This window comes from Amia ocellicauda, chromosome 13, assembly GCF_036373705.1.
Source record: "Amia ocellicauda isolate fAmiCal2 chromosome 13, fAmiCal2.hap1, whole genome shotgun sequence".
Taxonomy (NCBI): domain Eukaryota; kingdom Metazoa; phylum Chordata; class Actinopteri; order Amiiformes; family Amiidae; genus Amia; species Amia ocellicauda.
In genome coordinates, this window is record NC_089862.1 from 13,356,187 (window position 1) to 13,374,702 (window position 18,516).

At 38.9% G+C, this 18,516-nt stretch overlaps 1 protein-coding gene across 12 annotated transcripts in view; it reads left to right on the forward strand.

The window, feature by feature from the left end:
• fryl (furry homolog, like) overlaps positions 1-18,516 on the forward strand; it is a 129,977-nt gene that overhangs the window by 28,740 nt on the left and 82,721 nt on the right. For 2 of the 12 annotated variants that reach the window (XM_066719949.1, XM_066719951.1), the window contains exon 1: positions 14,511-15,242. The exons of 9 other annotated variants lie outside the window; for them this stretch is intronic. In XM_066719949.1, coding sequence (XP_066576046.1) covers positions 15,170-15,242 — 73 coding nt within the window. In that variant the 5' untranslated portion in view covers positions 14,511-15,169. Of the gene's footprint in view, positions 1-14,509; positions 15,243-18,516 lie in introns of those variants that run through there. One more of the 12 variants, XM_066719948.1, reaches the window with a different exon arrangement.

An 18,516-nucleotide genomic window follows, 5' to 3' on the forward strand; every position in this document is an offset into this window, starting at 1 on the left:
TGCTGGTTTGTTTTTGCCATTACTTCTATTTGAACATGCAGTAAATTGGCAGAGAAGAAGTAAAAATCCATAATTTTCTGTGTTTCTGATTTTACTCTTGTTTACTCAAACTTTAAATTAACAAAGCACAGCACTTGATTCTCCATTGCATTTACAGCACTCAATCCCACCCCCCAAAGGATTGTTTGAAATTTGTTTCTAAATCTCTGAAGCTGAAAGCAAATGTGCATAGTCAGATGCATAGTGTTCTCCAAATGGATTTTCACCATGAAGGAAAAAAAATACTCATTCAAAGCTTTTGGAGAGAGACGCAAAAATCCAGCATGCTTGATCCAGATATCAACTGTCAATACAAATCTTGCAGTTTCCATTGTTTTTCAGTAGAAGTAATCGATAGCCTTCTATGTTGTCTAATCCAGTTCTTTAAACTAATGTGGTTTTGTATACTTGGCAGGTGAACCTTGGTTCTAGTACAGGCTTACAATTTAAAAACACTTTAACGAAAAGGATTAAAAATTAAACTGCACGACGGGGGAAATCAAATAAAAAATAAATGCATAAATAAATACATGTCTGTAGTCATGAGACACACGATCCTGATGTCACCGGAAAGCACAGATGTACAACCTGGGTCTGGGATGCGGCTCTGGCAGGAACCATGGTGGCTGAATCCTCTTTGTAGTTATCTGCTTATTTCTATTTTTGGCCTGTGGTAATGGAATGAAGTATTTGCTGTGGTCGGAGATGAATTCTGCAGCTAGTGCCCTGGCGCATGGGGATGCCTCGGGAGCTAAACATCAGCCACAGGAGAGGTAGGCCAGGTAGGCTTTGTTTATGCTGTTGTTAATTATTGCTTGTATGAAACCGAATGGTATCGGCTCGAACGAGGCCACATCACGAATGCTGTTTGTGCGTTTAAGATTTACATTTTAAGAGTTACGATTCTAGAGCTATTGAAGTTACTGGATGACAGGGGCTGTACACGTCTGCATGCTGCATACACATCTTTCTTTTCAGAGGGCATGGGTCAACAACAGTGATTTGAATTCAGGATGATAACATTATAACAAAACGTAGCATTCTGCATGACATTTCCTGTTCTTTACTGAAAGACGTTTTTCACATTTCAGGTATTGACTTATGTAATCTTGCTCATGGTATGTTTGGAAGCCTGTTTCCTCTTCCTTTGTCTGTCTTTAAGACTTTTGTTTTTTCTGGGGTTGTGGGGACATTATCAGGTCAAGTAATTAAACGGTCCAACAAATGTTATGCTGGTTGAGTTTCAAACTACTTTCAATTTGTATTATTCCTAAACAATTTCTTAACTGCTGATTGCTGCAAAGAGAATTTCTCACTGCCATAAATGCACTACTCTATCCCCACACTTGCTACTACTTCTGTGATGAGTTAGGGCTGACTGTTAATAGATGAAATGTTGAAAATAATTTGCTTTAATTGCTGAATTGTAAATGCATTCTGTGCACATTCTAGTCTAGTGTCTTTACATCAACTTCAAGTGCAATCATAGAGCAGAGGATGCTTCTGCACTTCAGGAATTAATTTCCCACGCAGAACTGTTGTAATCTGTGTCAAGGGTTGCTGACTTTGCTTCTGGTTTTTCCAGCTGCAGTCTAGTCACATGCATCAAGCAAAACATATTTGACTTTTCAAAATATTAATTTTCAGTTAGCTCGCTTCATCAAGTCCTGCTTTTGGTTGTTGTAGATACCCCCATAAACTCTTTAGGTGTTTACTTTGTCTGCTAAAGTCTTTGAGGAGATATACAGTGACTAATATTAAAGTATAGAACAACAAAAGCCTCTCTCTGTTCTGATTAATAACAAAAACTAAAAATAAATATTTTTTATATATATAATGAGAGAGAGAGAGAGAGAGAGAGAGAGAGAGAACTCTGAGATATAATTAGTCGAAGCAGTCTGCATCAATGAGTACTTATTTGTTGCCTACACACTGCAGGATTTAATAGATCATTTTAAACATTGCACATGTCATCTATGTTGACTTGTGGTTTATGATGCAGAAAGGTAAAGGTGAGCCACTGGTCTTGTATCCAGCCTTTACTGGAAAGTGTCTGCATGTGTCAACAAGAGGTGGTCAATTAAATAATCTGTACTGTGCTTTGGAGAGCATTCACCTTGAAACTGCAATTGCTGGTTGATAATGTGTTGACCTTGTCATGCTGGGAAGTTAGATTCTACCTTTGCATGGTCTCTTAACCACCCCCAATTCAAATCAATGCAATTATTTCTGTTGTAATATACATTAGTAATACTCTAGTAGTACGAACAGTTAGTCAGTCCAAAGGAAGAAAGGATATTTCAATATTGTAACACCACTTTTTTTAATTTTGTGTTTATGGTTTTGTTTTCTAGGCACTACATTTTCTGTGTGGTTTTTAGGCTTTTTTCCTCCATAGCAAAATGATCTCCCTATTGGAAATATAAATATTTATAGATTTTAATCTAACAAATAGTGCAGAAAAGCTACAATATTTGAATATCCCCCTCCCCCACCTTTTAGCTGGAGTTTGAGAGAATAGATGGAAAAGGAGCAGCTATGTTTAAGAAAACCACTTTGAAAGTTGCCATCTAGTTGATAAAACAACGTTGTATAATATTTCTTGGCAAAAGAAGGAAAATATGCTTGAATGCTGGCCTCTCTGCAGAAAAACAGCTGAGATAGACTATGTTTTGAGAGAGCCTGTTGGTTGTACAATTAGTTGGCTGGCAAGTCCCCACTGAGAGATTCTTGGCACAATAGCAGGTTAACGTGCAAATCCAAAAAGTATGCCCAGGGTGTGTGTTGAGTAAGTTTCAGCACTTTGTTCCATATTCTACTGACTGTGAAATACAATATGTGTGGATTTTACAACAATGGGATTAAACTAGATTGTTGAAGAGGGTATTGATTTTCCATCTGTTCTTTATTGTTTCTGTACCACTGGTCATATTTGTAGAGTTGACTTGCTCTGTGTGGTAAGTCTGTCATTGGCAGAGCTGAGGCAGATTACCAAGGCAGTTTGTACAAGGTGGGGTTTGGTATTGTATTAATTTTACCGAAAATAAAATAGAAACAACAGTGCACGTGCTCCACCTCCCCCGCTATCATCCAACGATCCACTAGCCTTCAACAAAACAGTAACTGAACACCCTGCCTATGCTCATTTCTGGGAGAAAAAACGTACAGTGAGGGAAAAAGTATTTGATCCCCTGCTGATTTTGTACGTTTGCCCACTGACAAAGAAATGATCAGTCTATAATTTTAATGGTAGGTGTATTTTAACAGTGAGAGACAGAATAACAACATTTGCATGTTAATGAGGGAAATAAGTATTTGATCCCCTATCAATCAGCAAGATTTCTGGCTCCCAGGTGTCTTTTATACAGGTAACGAGCTGAGATTAGGAGCACTCTCTTAAATGGAGTGCTCCTAATCTCAGCTCGTTACCTGTATAAAAGACACCTGTCCACAGAAGCAATCAATCAATGAGATTCCAAACTCTCCACCATGGCCAAGACCAAAGAGCTGTCCAAGGATGTCAGGGACAAGATTGTAGACCTACACAAGGCTGGAATGGGCTACAAGACCATCGCCAAGCAGCTTGGTGAGAAGGTGACAAAAGTTGGTGCGATTTATGCGCAAATGGAAGAAACACAAAATAACTGTCAGTCTCCCTCGGTCTGGGGCTCCATGCAAGATCTCACCTCGTGGAGTTTCAATGATCATGAGAACGGTGAGGAATCAGCCCAGAACTACACGGGAGGATCTTGTTAATGATCTCAAGGCAGCTGGGACCATAGTCACCAAGAAAACAATTGGTAACACACTACGCCGTGAAGGACTGAAATCCTGCAGCGCCCGCAAGGCCCCCTGCTCAAGAAAGCACATGTACAGGCCCGTCTGAAGTTTGCCAATGAACATCTGAATGATTCAGAGGAGAACTGGGTGAAAGTGTTGTGGTCAGATGAGACCAAAATCGAGCTCTTTGGCATCAACTCAACTCGCCGTGTTTGGAGGAGGAGGAATGACCCCAAGAACAGCATCCCCACCGTCAAACATGGAGGTGGAAACATTATGCTTTGGGGGTGTTTTTCTGCTAAGGGGACAGGACAACTGCACCGCATCAAAGGGACGATGGACGGGGCCATGTACCGTCAAATCTCGGGTGAGAACCTCCTTCCCTCAGCCAGGGCATTGAAAATTGGGTCGTGGATGGGTATTCCAGCATGACAATGACCCAAAACACACAGCCAAGGCAACAAAGGAGTGGCTCAAGAAGAAGCACATTAAGGTCCTGGAGTGGCCTAGCCAGTCTCCAGACCTTAATCCCATAGAAAATCTGTGGTTGGAGCTGAAGGTTCGAGTTGCCAAACATCAGCCTCGAAACCTTAATGACTTGGAGAGGATCTGCAAAGAGGAGTGGGACAAAATCCCTCCTGAGATGTGTGCAAACCTGGTGGCCAACTACGAGAAACGTCTGACCTCTGTGATTGCCAACAAGGGTTTTGCCACCAAGTACTAAGTCGAAGGGGTCAAATACTTATTTCCCTCATTAACATGCAAATCAATTTATAACTTTTTTTGAAATGCGTTTTTCTGTCTCTCACTGTTAAAATACACCTACCATTAAAATTATAGACTGATCATTTCTTTGTCAGTGGGCAAACGTACAAAATCAGAAGGGGATCAAATACTTTTTTCCCTCACTGTTTGTTTTGTTTTATTAGTGACATTGCAAAAGCCGCACCTTGGAATGACTTAACTGCCAGTGAAGGTCAATGCAATCCTTTCCAGCATTGTGCTTTGTCATCTTGTCTCTTTCTAAAATAGCATTACATTAATGCATAATTTTAAGCAGATTCAGTCTTTAAGGATAACTCATCCAGAAACAAGCTAATTTTATATGTATTCTAAGGGCTTCAGCATAAAGGAAGATTTGATTTAAGGAACAAAATAGATTCAGAACTGCTTGTCTGAGCTTTTCCCTGAAAGATGCTGCCTATGCTATCAAGCTGGGAAATTGCAGTCTTCAGGGATTACAAGTTTCTGCTTGGAAGTTTCCCATCCAGGAAGGATGTGTTTTTATGGGAGTAATAATGTAAATGAGAGTGTCACCCAGTCAATGTCCCATCAAAATTCTATTCTCAATAATAATTAATGTCTCTTACAATTTAGGGTGGTTATATTTTCTTCATATTTATTTTTGCCAATAAATTATTCTTAAAACAATCAAATTACACACTGTGGAGCTTATTTTATTGTTTTATCTCAAGATTGTGGTCTGTAAGTTTTATTCCAAATGAATGGTAGCACATTGTGGTATTTATATTTAAAAATAAATAAATGGAAAAATAAGTTATGCATTAAGGTTTGATCTTTGATTTCCTGGCAGTGAAAGAACACTACAGGTCTTTGTACATACTCGCAGCAACATAAAATACATGATGTGAAAAGTAAATTTATAAATAGGTAATGTAGCCCAACAGCTATTATTAATGAATCTCTTACCCCTGCAATATACACTCACCTAAAGGATTATTAGGAACACCTGTTCAATTTCTCATTAATGCAATTATCTAACCAACCAATCACACGGCAGTTGCTTCAATGCATTTAGGGGTGTGGTCCTGGTCAAGACAATCTCCTGAACTCCAAACTGAATGTCTGAATGGGAAAGAAAGGTGATTTAAGCAATTTTGAGCGTGGCATGGTTGTTGGTGCCAGACGGGCCGGTCTGAGTATTTCACAATCTGCTCAGTTACTGGGATTTTCACGCACAACCATTTCTAGGGTTTACAAAGAATGGTGTGAAAAGGGAAAAACATCCAGTATGCGGCAGTCCTGTGGGCGAAAATGCCTTGTTGATGCTAGAGGTCAGAGGAGAATGGGCCGACTGATTCAAGCTGATAGAAGAGCAACTTTGACTGAAATAACCACTCGTTACAACCGAGGTATGCAGCAAAGCATTTGTGAAGCCACAACACGTACAACCTTGAGGTGGATGGGCTACAACAGCAGAAGACCCCACCGGGTACCACTCATCTCCACTACAAATAGGAAAAAGAGGCTACAATTTGCACAAGCTCACCAAAATTGGACAGTTGAAGACTGGAAAAATGTTGCCTGGTCTGATGAGTCTCGATTTCTGTTGAGACATTCAGATGGTAGAGTCAGAATTTGGCGTAAACAGAATGAGAACATGGATCCATCATGCCTTGTTAGCACTGTGCAGGCTGGTGGTGGTGGTGTAATGGTGTGGGGGATGTTTTCTTGGCACACTTTAGGCCCCTTAGTGCCAATTGGGCATCGTTGAAATGCCACGGCCTACCTGAGCATTGTTTCTGACCATGTCCATCCCTTTATGACCACCATGTACCCATCCTCTGATGGCTACTTCCAGCAGGATAATGCACCATGTCACAAAGGTCGAATCATTTCAAATTGGTTTCTTGAACATGACAATGAGTTCACTGTACTAAACTGGCCCCCACAGTCACCAGATCTCAACCCAATAGAGCATCTTTGGGATGTGGTGGAACGGGAGCTTCGTGCCCTGGATGTGCATCCCACAAATCTCCATCAACTGCAAGATGCTATCCTATCAATATGGGCCAACATTTCTAAAGAATGCTTTCAGCACCTTGTTGAATCAATGCCACGTAGAATTAAGGCAGTTCTGAAGGCGAAAGGGGGTCAAACACAGTATTAGTATGGTGTTCCTAATAATCCTTTAGGTGAGTGTACATCTTCAGTATAAACTCTCGAATACCTGACCATCTGAAAAAGAGCTGAAATCACGGATACATTCAGTACTCTTTGTAATACTTTTTGTATTACTTAGTTAAATAAGATAGGTTATTAGGCATACATCTTGATCTTATTCAGATGAGGGTTCCCTGGTTCCTGCACCCTTCTCTTTCCAGTACTGGTGAATATCTGCAGGGGTCTCAGACTCCAGTCCTGGAGGGCCACAGTGTCTGCTGGGTTTTGTTCCAGCCCAGCTCTTGGCTCCTTAATTGATCTAATTAAACAAGTTACTGGATTAATTTAACTTCTCCACACTCTGAAATGTTCTGTGTGTTCAATGTTTTGAGTCATCAACAAATTATAAGGTATTGACTATACAAAAAAAATGAAAGTTTGAGAGTTAAACTACCTACATATGTAAATAATGATATTAAATATTTGCAAGCCCCTTTTGGAACAAAAACCAGAAGAGACTGCGACCCCCCAGGATTGGAGTCTGACACCCCTGTCCTAAAGAGCAGCTTTCATAGGCTGTTTATTTAAAACCCCTTTCCTCCTATCTGATTATACCATTTAGATGACCCTTAATTAGTAACTCACAGTCAACTAGGCTTAAAGTGAATCCCTTGAAAACAAGTTTATTTTTAGTACTGACCTGTGATTTCAATCACAGATGAATTGCATTGGTCGTCACATAATTCAGTGCAACAAAATAATACTTCTTTATTAGATTGGAAGGGGGGGGGGGTTCTCTATAGAAAGAGTGATCAAAAGGTTTGGAGAGAACTTAAGATAGCTCTGCAACTGATATGCCGGATAAGAAAAAGTTATCATTTGATTATGAGAGTGATTGCAAAGAGCAGCTTGGACCTACAGTTACCGCCTATGTCATGATACATTTTAATTTATAAGTAACCTAAAGATTAAGCTTAGAGGTTTAAAAAAAATATATATATATATATATATATATATATATATATATATACACTCACCTAAAGGATTATTAGGAACACCTGTTCAATTTCTAATTAATGCAATTATCTAACCAACCAATCACATGGCAGTTGCTTCAATGCATTTAGGGGTGTGGTCCTGGTCAAGACAATCTCCTGAACTCCAAACTGAATGTCTGAATGGGAAAGAAAGGTGATTTAAGCAATTTTGAGCGTGGCATGGTTGTTGGTGCCAGACGGGCCGGTCTGAGTATTTCACAATCTGCTCAGTTACTGGGATTTTCACGCACAACCATTTCTAGGGTTTACAAAGAATGGTGTGAAAAGGGAAAAACATCCAGTATGCGGCAGTCCTGTGGGTGAAAATGCCTTGTTGATGCTAGAGGTCAGAGGAGAATGGGCCGACTGATTCAAGCTGATAGAAGAGCAACTTTGACTGAAATAACCACTCGTTACAACCGAGGTATGCAGCAAAGCATTTGTGAAGCCACAACACGTACAACCTTGAGGCGGATGGGCTACAACAGCAGAAGACCCCACCGGGTACCACTCATCTCCACTACAAATAGGAAAAAGAGGCTACAATTTGCACAAGCTCACCAACATTGGACAGTTGAAGACTGGAAAAATGTTGCCTGGTCTGATGAGTCTCGATTTCTGTTGAGACATTCAGATGGTAGAGTCAGAATTTGGCGTAAACAGAATGAGAACATGGATCCATCATGCCTTGTTACCACTGTGCAGGCTGCTGGTGGTGGTGTAATGGTGTGGGGGATGTTTTCTTGGCACACTTTAGGCCCCTTAGTGCCAATTGGGCATCGTTTAAATGCCACGGCCTACCTGAGCATTGTTTCTGACCATGTCCATCCCTTTATGACCACCATGTACCCATCCTCTGATGGCTACTTCCAGCAGGATAATGCACCATGTCACAAAGGTCGAATCATTTCAAATAGGTTTCTTGAACATGACAATGAGTTCACTGTACTAAACTGGCCCCCACAGTCACCAGATCTCAACCCAATAGAGCATCTTTGGGATGTGGTGGAACGGGAGCTTCGTGCCCTGGATGTGCATCCCACAAATCTCCATCAACTGCAAGATGCTATCCTATCAATATGGGCCAACATTTCTAAAGAATGCTTTCAGCACCTTGTTGAATCAATGCCACGTAGAATTAAGGCAGTTCTGAAGGCGAAAGGGGGTCAAACACAGTATTAGTATGGTGTTCCTAATAATCCTTTAGGTGAGTGTGTATATATATATATATATATATATATATATATATATATATATATTTACATACATTTTTCCAGAGCTTTATGTATGTATCAACAGGCTTGCTCAGTGTTATGTTTCACACCTGTTAACTGTTACAAATCTGTATAGTACGTGAAGTTTATCTGTTAATTATGAACCCTCTAGCATACTTAAAAAATGTGTAGTAGGTAATTAATTGCATCACTAGATGAATCGCAATATGGTTTGCTTTATTATTCCTACGCGACTTGCCACTTCCACAGCGTGTGACTTCACTTCTCTGGGCTCGGGCTCTGCAATGACTGGCGGTGGGAATGCACCCAAGCCTCAGTGTGCAGGCTGGGCTACTGTACCATGTACTGCTTCTTTGACCTGTTGTAATAATGCCAAATTCAGTTGCCACATTTTTATGAACAATGTTCTTTAAAATAGTTTTACTTATTTGCATGGTCATATTGATCTTATTATGAAGGGAACTATATTTGTATTTTTATTTTAGGTGTGCATTGACCATTTTTACATTTAAAATAATACCAGTCAAACAATCGGACTATGAAGTGTTTTGACAATGTGGGGTATTGTAAAAGCTCTTGTTGACTGCTTAGATGTGCTCTGGTTTTGCATAACTTGTGTTGTTTTGTAAGCCATGTGACTCAAACAGGCGCAGCAGACATTTCATCCAACCAGTGCCAAGAGCAGCTGAGTTTCTGTGCACAGTGAAGCTCTGTTGGGCTGAATATTGCTGTTTAATATAACGGGACCATCAGGCCATACAAGGCAAATGTGTGGCCTGGTTTCAATGACCAGTGAGATGTATCGCAAACTCCTTGGTTCTTGGAAGGTACTAAGGTTTTAAACACTGAACTTTCCTCACCTATAAACTGGTAATTTCATGAAATATATCTTAATGACAACAAATGATATGTAAATGTTCTAACGATGTTGATGTTGAATACATCTCCTTATTTTACACAAGGCTACATTTCCTCATGTAAGTCTGTGCTGATCTGACATTTCCCAAAACCAGACTGTTGTTTACAGGACATTTCGCTGAATCCGCTACAGTTCCTGCTAATCATACCATCTTATTTGTTCAGGTTATTCATTCTCCATTTAAGGTGAGATGTCTGGCCTGTACACTGGCTTAAGACATCTGAGTCAATGTAGGAGAATGCCTCCCAGGAACCCAGGGTAGCTGCCTTGGCATTACGTACTAGAGCAAAGGGCTATGTTTGGTTTTCTTCCCCAGTTTGACTGTGCCGTGTTGAGGAAGAAACAATCTTAATCTATGCCAGCTCTCAAGTATTATTTTCAACACCGCAAGCTTCACTTTGACAGTGCCCTTTGTTCAATATAGTTAGTTTTAAATCATAAATGGCTGATGCGGAAATATACAGGTTTCTGGACATTGTTCTCTGGGTTAACTATTTCTTAATGGTACATAATACAATATGGAAAGATTTTGTGTGGAAAGAAATGAGAGCATCCTGACCTTGAGCTATTATTGAAGTATTTTAAAAATATTTACAATGCGTTTTATTATCTTCTAATGTTTTTCAATTTAATTTTGGTGTAATTCTGTATCCTTTTACTTCTGCCTAATTGTGTGCTCAGAGTATTAGGCCTGTGTGAGTGGGAACTACTGAGATGCATGTAGCCTGGAGAGCAGGGGGTTGGACCACAGTATACACAGTGACTGACTGAATTATTTCTGATGCAGCCTACTTATTTAAATAATGGGAAGCGGTCTAAATTACGATATTACACTTGCCTTTAGAGTTGTATTTTATTATAATTTTTTTTTTTTTTTCATTTTTTTGTTTCATATTTATTGCTTTTGCAAAGTAATAGGGTTTCAAAGTGAGACGGATCATTATGGCAATGTTTTTAGTCAGGTAACAAAGCAGACAAAATTGGAAACATTGCATGAGGGCAGCATATTCACTACAATATTGTGCGGCTCTGCATTCTTCTAGAATATTTTTTGTGTAGCTGAAGTGCTTTGTGGGTTGTTGAGGGATGTTTTTCCCCTTCACCTCAGCACAAAACTTGCACCTTCATTGCACACATCCATCGTAGCTCTACAGCACGGAGGGAGTGGTCTTGTGCTTCTGAAGAGTCAGGGCGCGAAGGGCCTTGGCGTACAGTGAAACATTAGCCTCTCTAATGGCTCTTACAAACGCCACAAGATTTTAATAATGCAAGTTGAAAGTAGGAACAAAATTACGTAGGCCTTTTTGTTTTTAATGGAAATAATAGCCTCCAAGGGTTGTAAACAATTTACTCAATTACACACTATATAGTAAGGTTGAGGTAGACAAAAAAAAATAAAATGACAGCTCTGAAGAGGTACATTTGAGTACAATAAAACAAATTTAAAAAATAATAAACAGACAGTGACACAGTACAACAGAACCACTTGCTTTAAGGTTCATTTTGTGGGTTTGCATCACAGAGCACATTTAATTCCAGTGGTCTACATTGCCCAGCTAGGATAACAGTAGAAAAGCAGTATGGCTGGAATTGGACAAACGCATTTCTAATTTGATAACTATTGAGTTCCAGCATATGAAAAAGTGAAATGCTAAACTACTTCCTCATATCCAGATATGAAGTGAATTCCTTGGTAATGATTTCTGATTTAGACTTTAATCTTAAACATTTAGCACATTAATGGTGAATAGTCAAACACTTTTGTTTGTTCTGTATTGCTGTATTACTATAGTGTAGGTCTTTGTAGTCGTAGTTAATTCACCCAAGGAACATGCTGGGCCCAACTCATTACTGTAATGCTTATTTGTCCATTAAAATATCCCTGAATCACACAATAGTAAAGATTATAAGAACATTCCTTAAATGTAGCCCATTTATGCATATCCTTTATAAATTTGAGCAGCCATGAAAATCACTGCAACGATTAAAAGTCATTTTTTCATTTTAAACATTGCCATGAACCTCACCCCTCCCTAGCAACTGTAGAGAAGTCTTCATTTTGACAGGCAACAGGTCACACCCACAATCGCTGGTGTGACTATATGAATAGGTATGTTGACTTTCTAATACTAACAGTCGTGTACCATGGAAATTACGTTTTAAAATCATGTGAGTTTTGCACTGCCTCTGATTCTGCGGTTCCCGTACATCCATGTATGAATGACTTCAGCTTGGTACTGTACCTGAACATTTTCATATGGATGATTTATTTCTGTGTGGGAGTCATGTCCTTCTAACAAAAAGAAAAAGAGGACACAACAGACAGTTTACTATACTGAGCTCAGCTGGCTCCATGTTTAAAGAAAACACCAAACTAACTTCAGTTGTTAAGGGAGTGGTGAGCGTTGAACATGGAAATTGCTCATTGGAGCCTCATTGGCAATATGTAAAGTGTGGTGCCTGGTCTGATTTGAAAATACAATACAACAGGTCATGGAAAATCCTGGTCTTGTGGTTTACATAGGTTTAGGAAGTGATTCAACAACCTTTCTATTTTGCAGCTATAGCACAGCATGTATCAGAGTGAGATTACCATTGCTTTGATTTAATCATGATTTCAGCTATTAATGCTCTGTAAGTCTTGTCCATACCTGTGCAAGTAGATGGTTTGGATTACAACCCGTCAAAAACCTTCACCACGTGTTCTGTGCCCTATCGTAAGCTTTTATTTATTTAACCATTTTGGGTGAATTTGGGAAAAGGTCTCTGTTCTCATTCCAGAATTGTGTGTTATGTCGTAGGCTCTGCCCCACCTTGTCCCAGAGGCATAGTGCTATTTTTGGTTTGCCAAGGAGAGCTCCCAGACACAGATGGAGACTGAGACACAGCCGCGTTCTATCCCGGCTCTAGGAATTGTCTTGTTCTCTGGATATGGGATATTAATAGATTACTTGTTATAGAATTTCCTTGTTATTTTTTTTTATTTTTTTATTTTTAAATATACTGAACTTTCCTTTCCGAAACTTGGTATATTTTTGGAATATAATTTCCTGTTCCTGCTAGAAATAACAAATCCAAAAGCCTGTTGGAAAAGTGGCAATTTTTGGGGTGTGATCTGTTAACTATTCATTTTATGACTTCCTTGAAAGAACATAAGCCATTTCTAACCAGTGTGCTGCTGTCCCAGGTGTTAAATGAGTCAGAGGTTCCAAAGACTCCTAAATAAACATAATTAAAGGTATTGCATGTTCTAACGGTAAAACTGTCTTTATGCTGTTCCAGTGTGTCTGGTGGTGTAAATTGTAATTGCTTTACAATGAACAATTAACCCATTGAACAATTTGTCTGTGCCTTTTTGAAATTATGTAAGGTAATTGAAACTTGATGCAGCCCTGACAAAAAAAAAAAAAAAAAAGCAAAACAAGCTTGATTAAACAAAACTCTGAAGTAACCGGTTAGCTTTTCAAATGTGGTGTTTCTCATTTTTGATAGTGCTAGTTTTGAACATGTCTTGAGGGAACACCAAGGTGATCTTGTGAAGGCATTATCTTTTAAATATCAATTGGTGCTCTGGAGCCACCAGCAGATTCTTGTAACTGATCAGAAGAATACTGCAGGTTATGTTAAGTCTGCTGAAAAATTACTGTCTTTTAATGTTTTTGGATGATATACCATTTTTTTAAAATCATTCTTTAATGTGGGAAAAATCTCATAATTAAGAAATACACTAAGGTAGTATTAAGAATAGTTTGTTTGCTGCTACTTAGGTGAAAGCAGTGTTGCATCTTTTTTTGTTTTTGATTTTAGTTTGTCTGACTGTTTATAGCTAGTTCATAGCTTATAGCATTACAATAGTATACAGTGCTTTTGCAATTGATTTCAAGTACTATTGCAAGAAAAAATAACTACTTGCCACAGAAATTGCACTTTAAAATGTAATGTATACATTTGATAGTTCTGTCTGTATTATGTTTTTAACAGTAGTAGATAACCATTATTCATTGTTTAATTGAATGTACCTTTTTTGTTGTTTAGCCTATTTGGTCAGCTCAGACACCTGTGCAATTTTCAAAGTATCTTTACATTTATTTTATTTTATTTTATTTTGTATTAAATGAGTATTTTACTGTAAATTGTTTGGCATGCCTCCCTCATGCCTATCCTTGTATGAGCAAACAGTTATGCTTTCCTCAGAGTTCTGCAATCAGGAAGTGATGCATCAAAATTTGAACCATTAACAGCTGTGCGAATCATTGTGATATAAAAAACACACACAAAAAAATTCCTAACGAAACAAAGCACAGCAATAACTTTGTAGCAAGTTGACTTAAATTAAATGGCTGGCATCCACGGCTAAAGGCCACTATATTCATTACATCACCCTCCCGTTCCATTAGCAAGCATTATCTCCAGTGGATTAAGTGATGCGCTGTAGTTCGACTCTGTGGGTGTGTGCCTGAATGTATGAGAGAACGAGCGTCTCCATGAGTGTGTGTCTGAGTGCCTGTGTGTGCGTGTCTGTGTGTGTGTATTCTGGAAGAAAACTGGAGCCTGTGCCAGCCCTCTCTCTCCACTGAGAGCGAGCGAGAGAGCGAGAGAGCGAGTGAGAGAGCTAGAGCACGAGAGAGAGAAGCTGTAACTGGGAACCGGCTCTGAAGCAGTGAAACACTGGGACTCTGAACGCACAAGAAGGAAAATCTCTTGCTCTGCTGGGAGTAGCCTATCCATCCTCAGCTGCGATTCTGTTAGAAGCTCCCGGAATAAAGTTTGAGACCCACCCTCCTGTTTACTAACAACTCAGCGGCTGGATGCTGGCAGCCGCTTTCAAGCACTCTCCTGTTCCCTCCCGTCAAGGACTTCTCTGTTTCTCTTTGTTGTGGTCAGAATGCCGGACTCGGGGCCTCCCACAAGAGACTGGGTTACGGGCCACATGTGTATCTGAGGGACTGGTTCTTTTTTTCGTACTTGCAGCTTTTCTCTGCGACTCATGGGCCTTCCCTGTACTGTAGTTCATCTGCATTCAGTTCTGTGTGTGTATGTGTTCTCAAAGCATGCGTCACTCGGACACTGTGGGAATAAGGCAGCGACACTGGAGGCCAAAATATTGCTGCCTTTGAGGAGAGAAGATGATAGTGTTGTAAAATATATGTATTAAAAAGAATAAAGCAACACTAGGCTTGCAAAGAGCCAGTACCAAAGGACTTTTTTTTTCTTCTTCTCTAAATTGGGTGCCTTTTCAACATCCAAGAGCTACCATGTTAAGCCTCCAGGATTCTGTGTTTTTTGAGATCAGCATCAAGTCTCTCCTAAAGTCTTGGAGCAGCAGCTGTAAGTATGTCCTGTTCTTTCAGGGGAAAGACAGGTTAGGTTACATTTTAACAAGGGTTTGATTTCCAAATCACTGCTTGTGCTTGTTCTCGTGATTTGCAGAAAGTACTTTGGTAATGTTGATATATGTATTATTGTTAAACAAATCTTAAATGTAATCGGAAACCTATAATTATACCTATTAATCCAGAGATAGTGTTACAGCCCCTTCCAAAACTATACGCAGTTGGAAATCTCTCTGCTTAAAATGTCTTTTTTTGTTCTGACTTCATGCAACTTCTGTCAGTTTCATCCTGTCAGTGGTAGGAATTATAATATTTTCTTTGCTTTTAAAATACAGAGGCATTATTGTGACTTTACCTGTATTCTTGGGCAGTTCTGTTTTTGGTTTTTAATATTACTAGATTGCAAAATAAAAGTAAATGGGAAGATTCCTATTTTGTAAGGTTGTCAATAGAATAGTGTTTTAAGAGTGTAGCACTGCAGGAGGAAGGACCTTATCAGAAAGAGCAAGCGTACCCTGCTGAACAGCAGCACCTGTTCCTGGATATGCACAATATTGGCGCTGGGGATGTTGGCTGTCTGTGTCCTCCTCCCACTCTTTACATCTGTACATCTCCACTCATGATGAGGTCTCTCTAATGGAGTCCTGGGGGATCTCTAATGCTTCCTCCTATTGATCTGGCTTTTATTGATGAGAGGCTAATAGAAACAACATTCATAAAAAGGTATAATGTGGAGTCCTAAGTAGATAAGATAACATTCAGGAGCAACCAAATAAGATATAAAGGGAGATGATGAGAGTACTGTTAAACCATCCAAAATGTAGTTATAAAGCATCTCGTTGATAGTGAAACTTTAGGAATAAATACAGTAGAGGAAGTAAAGTCAGTGTAGTGAGTTCCTTATTTTTTTTTTTTTAAATGATGGCGGACTGCTTTTAGAGATACAGCATCCTTACTACCTCTGTGTTTGTTCTGCAGAAGTAGCGTAATAGTACAGGTGGTCTGACCTCCTCAGTTGTCCTTTCATAGGAGCTGACGTTCGCTGTGATGGCTCACTAGTAATCACTGCAAGGTGCACCAGCTGACTTCAACTACGTAAGTGCAGGGACACAATGATGACTAATGTTTCTGATTCTATAAAAGAGCCTGTCTAGGACCTTTGCAGCAACTTGCAGCAAATGAGGTTTCTTCAGATACACTGTTATCTCTAAATACATTCTACATCTCACAGTGAAAATGTATGCTAAAATGTCTCCGTGCCCCCGGAACTCTGATTCTATATGCAGAAGCACGTAACCTTGTTTAAATTTAACTGGTTTAAGTTGCTGTTCTTTTAAAGCTTGCTAAGAAGAAAATGCTCTGGCTCAATCTTTCAGGCAACAACTATGAAGTAATATTAATATAGCCCAGTTTTAGTATGCTCTGCCATGCTCCTGCCAAGAGTTTAAACACTGCCCTTCTTGCCCCGTCAGGAAGAATTCTGTTATTAGGCATTTTGTGGAAGAAACCAAGGTATCTGTATAAATGCTTTTTTTTATAATTAAAAGATAAGAGCTTTACAAAATATCACCAGAGCATTTGCTATGCCTTTTCTAACATTTGATACAGAAAATTGTCCAATACCTTTTACATTCCCTTGACTAGATTCCAACTTTTTACTGGATCACAAAGGTTATTTTTTAAATGATTACTTATTTTTGTTGGTTTGTGTTTCTTCTCATTGGCAACTGAAGTAACCATTACTGCATAAGTATTGGTGGATGTACAGAGTGTTCTATATTTCTTTTCTCTCTCTCCATTGATGACAAGTGAAGCTTCCTCTGTGTACGTTGAAGTCCTTATAAGCAGAGCACATGTCTGTCAAAAGAGGTTGGCGTAAAAAACAGATTTAGTGTTTTTGACAGCATCAGGGTTCATTGAAGATTGAAATAACTAGATGCCTAGTCAGTCAAGATGCCGAGGCTTTCATACACGTAAGGGCTGTGTTATATGACCCTCTATCTTTTAACCATTAGAAGACTGGCAACTGAGACTCTCTGGGGGGGGGGGGGATAAACATCATGTTGAAAGTCTGCATTTTGTGGTCACTTTTCCTTATATAGAAAGTCTTGTTTCAAATTTCCTTTGCATCTTCCATACTTGTTTTACAGATGCTGTATGGTACAAATATTTTGGATTTGTTTTCAGTGGTACTTTGTTTATAAAGGCTGAGCACAAACTGAACCCTTTGAAGATTAGTAAATCAACTGCTTATGGGTATTTATCAGTAGATGCATTCATTTAATCATCCATTCATACCTTCTCCTAGATGTTTTTGGTCTCCTCACTGCAGTGTCAATAAGAAATGCCTCAAAATTTGAAGAATAGATGCTCGACTACTGCATTATGGGATTGAACTGAAGGATATGTATCAATGTAATTTGATACAATATAGCCAATTCTTCAGTTGTCACTAGGATGCCACTTAAGATGATATTAAATTACTCACTTGGTAGAAGGCAATGTCACTTTTTAATCTCCTTCCCCATAGTTTGTGTTCTTTAATGATGGAATCATAACAATCATATTGCTAGTGTTGATGTTCAGTAAAGCTCTTCTGAAACCTGAGCTGAAGCACAGAAGATTTTTATTTTTCAGTGGAGTCATTGACAAGTCCAGACGGGTCTCTGCTGTTCCACTGCTGACAATATTATAGAATAGATAATTCTGTATTATTACCCTATTTCCTGATAAGCTCCCCACAGAGTCTATCATGCTAAATAATTCTAAACTAAATGTATTACCAATAGACAACAGAAAGAATTGCTGAAATAAAGATGAAGTCACAGAGCATTTTCAGCAAATGAAACTGATATGCAGTAAAGCATAGTGGGCAGCTTATTGTAAACATGGTTTAACACAGGTTAACTGAACACAAACCTTTAATCATGGCTGAGATACAAAGCTAGACATGTTGCTATATTTTCTATATTCCATTAGTGCAATGGTGAAAATATTGTGAATTAATTAATTTACATGGACTTGTTTTAAAATAAATAAATAAATAAAAATACTGCAACATTTCTAGAGGAACATGTAAACGTATAGTATTTCAGAACTATAAACACCTGTTTGTGTGTATAGAATTGAATGATTTGCCACACCCTTGAAATGAAATGCTAGCATGACAATTTGTTTCAGTTATTAAATGAGTATAGCAGGCTTGAGATCTGGTATTACTTCCATTACTCTGCATCTGGCAGCTTACAATCTGTGTGAATTGATGGTTC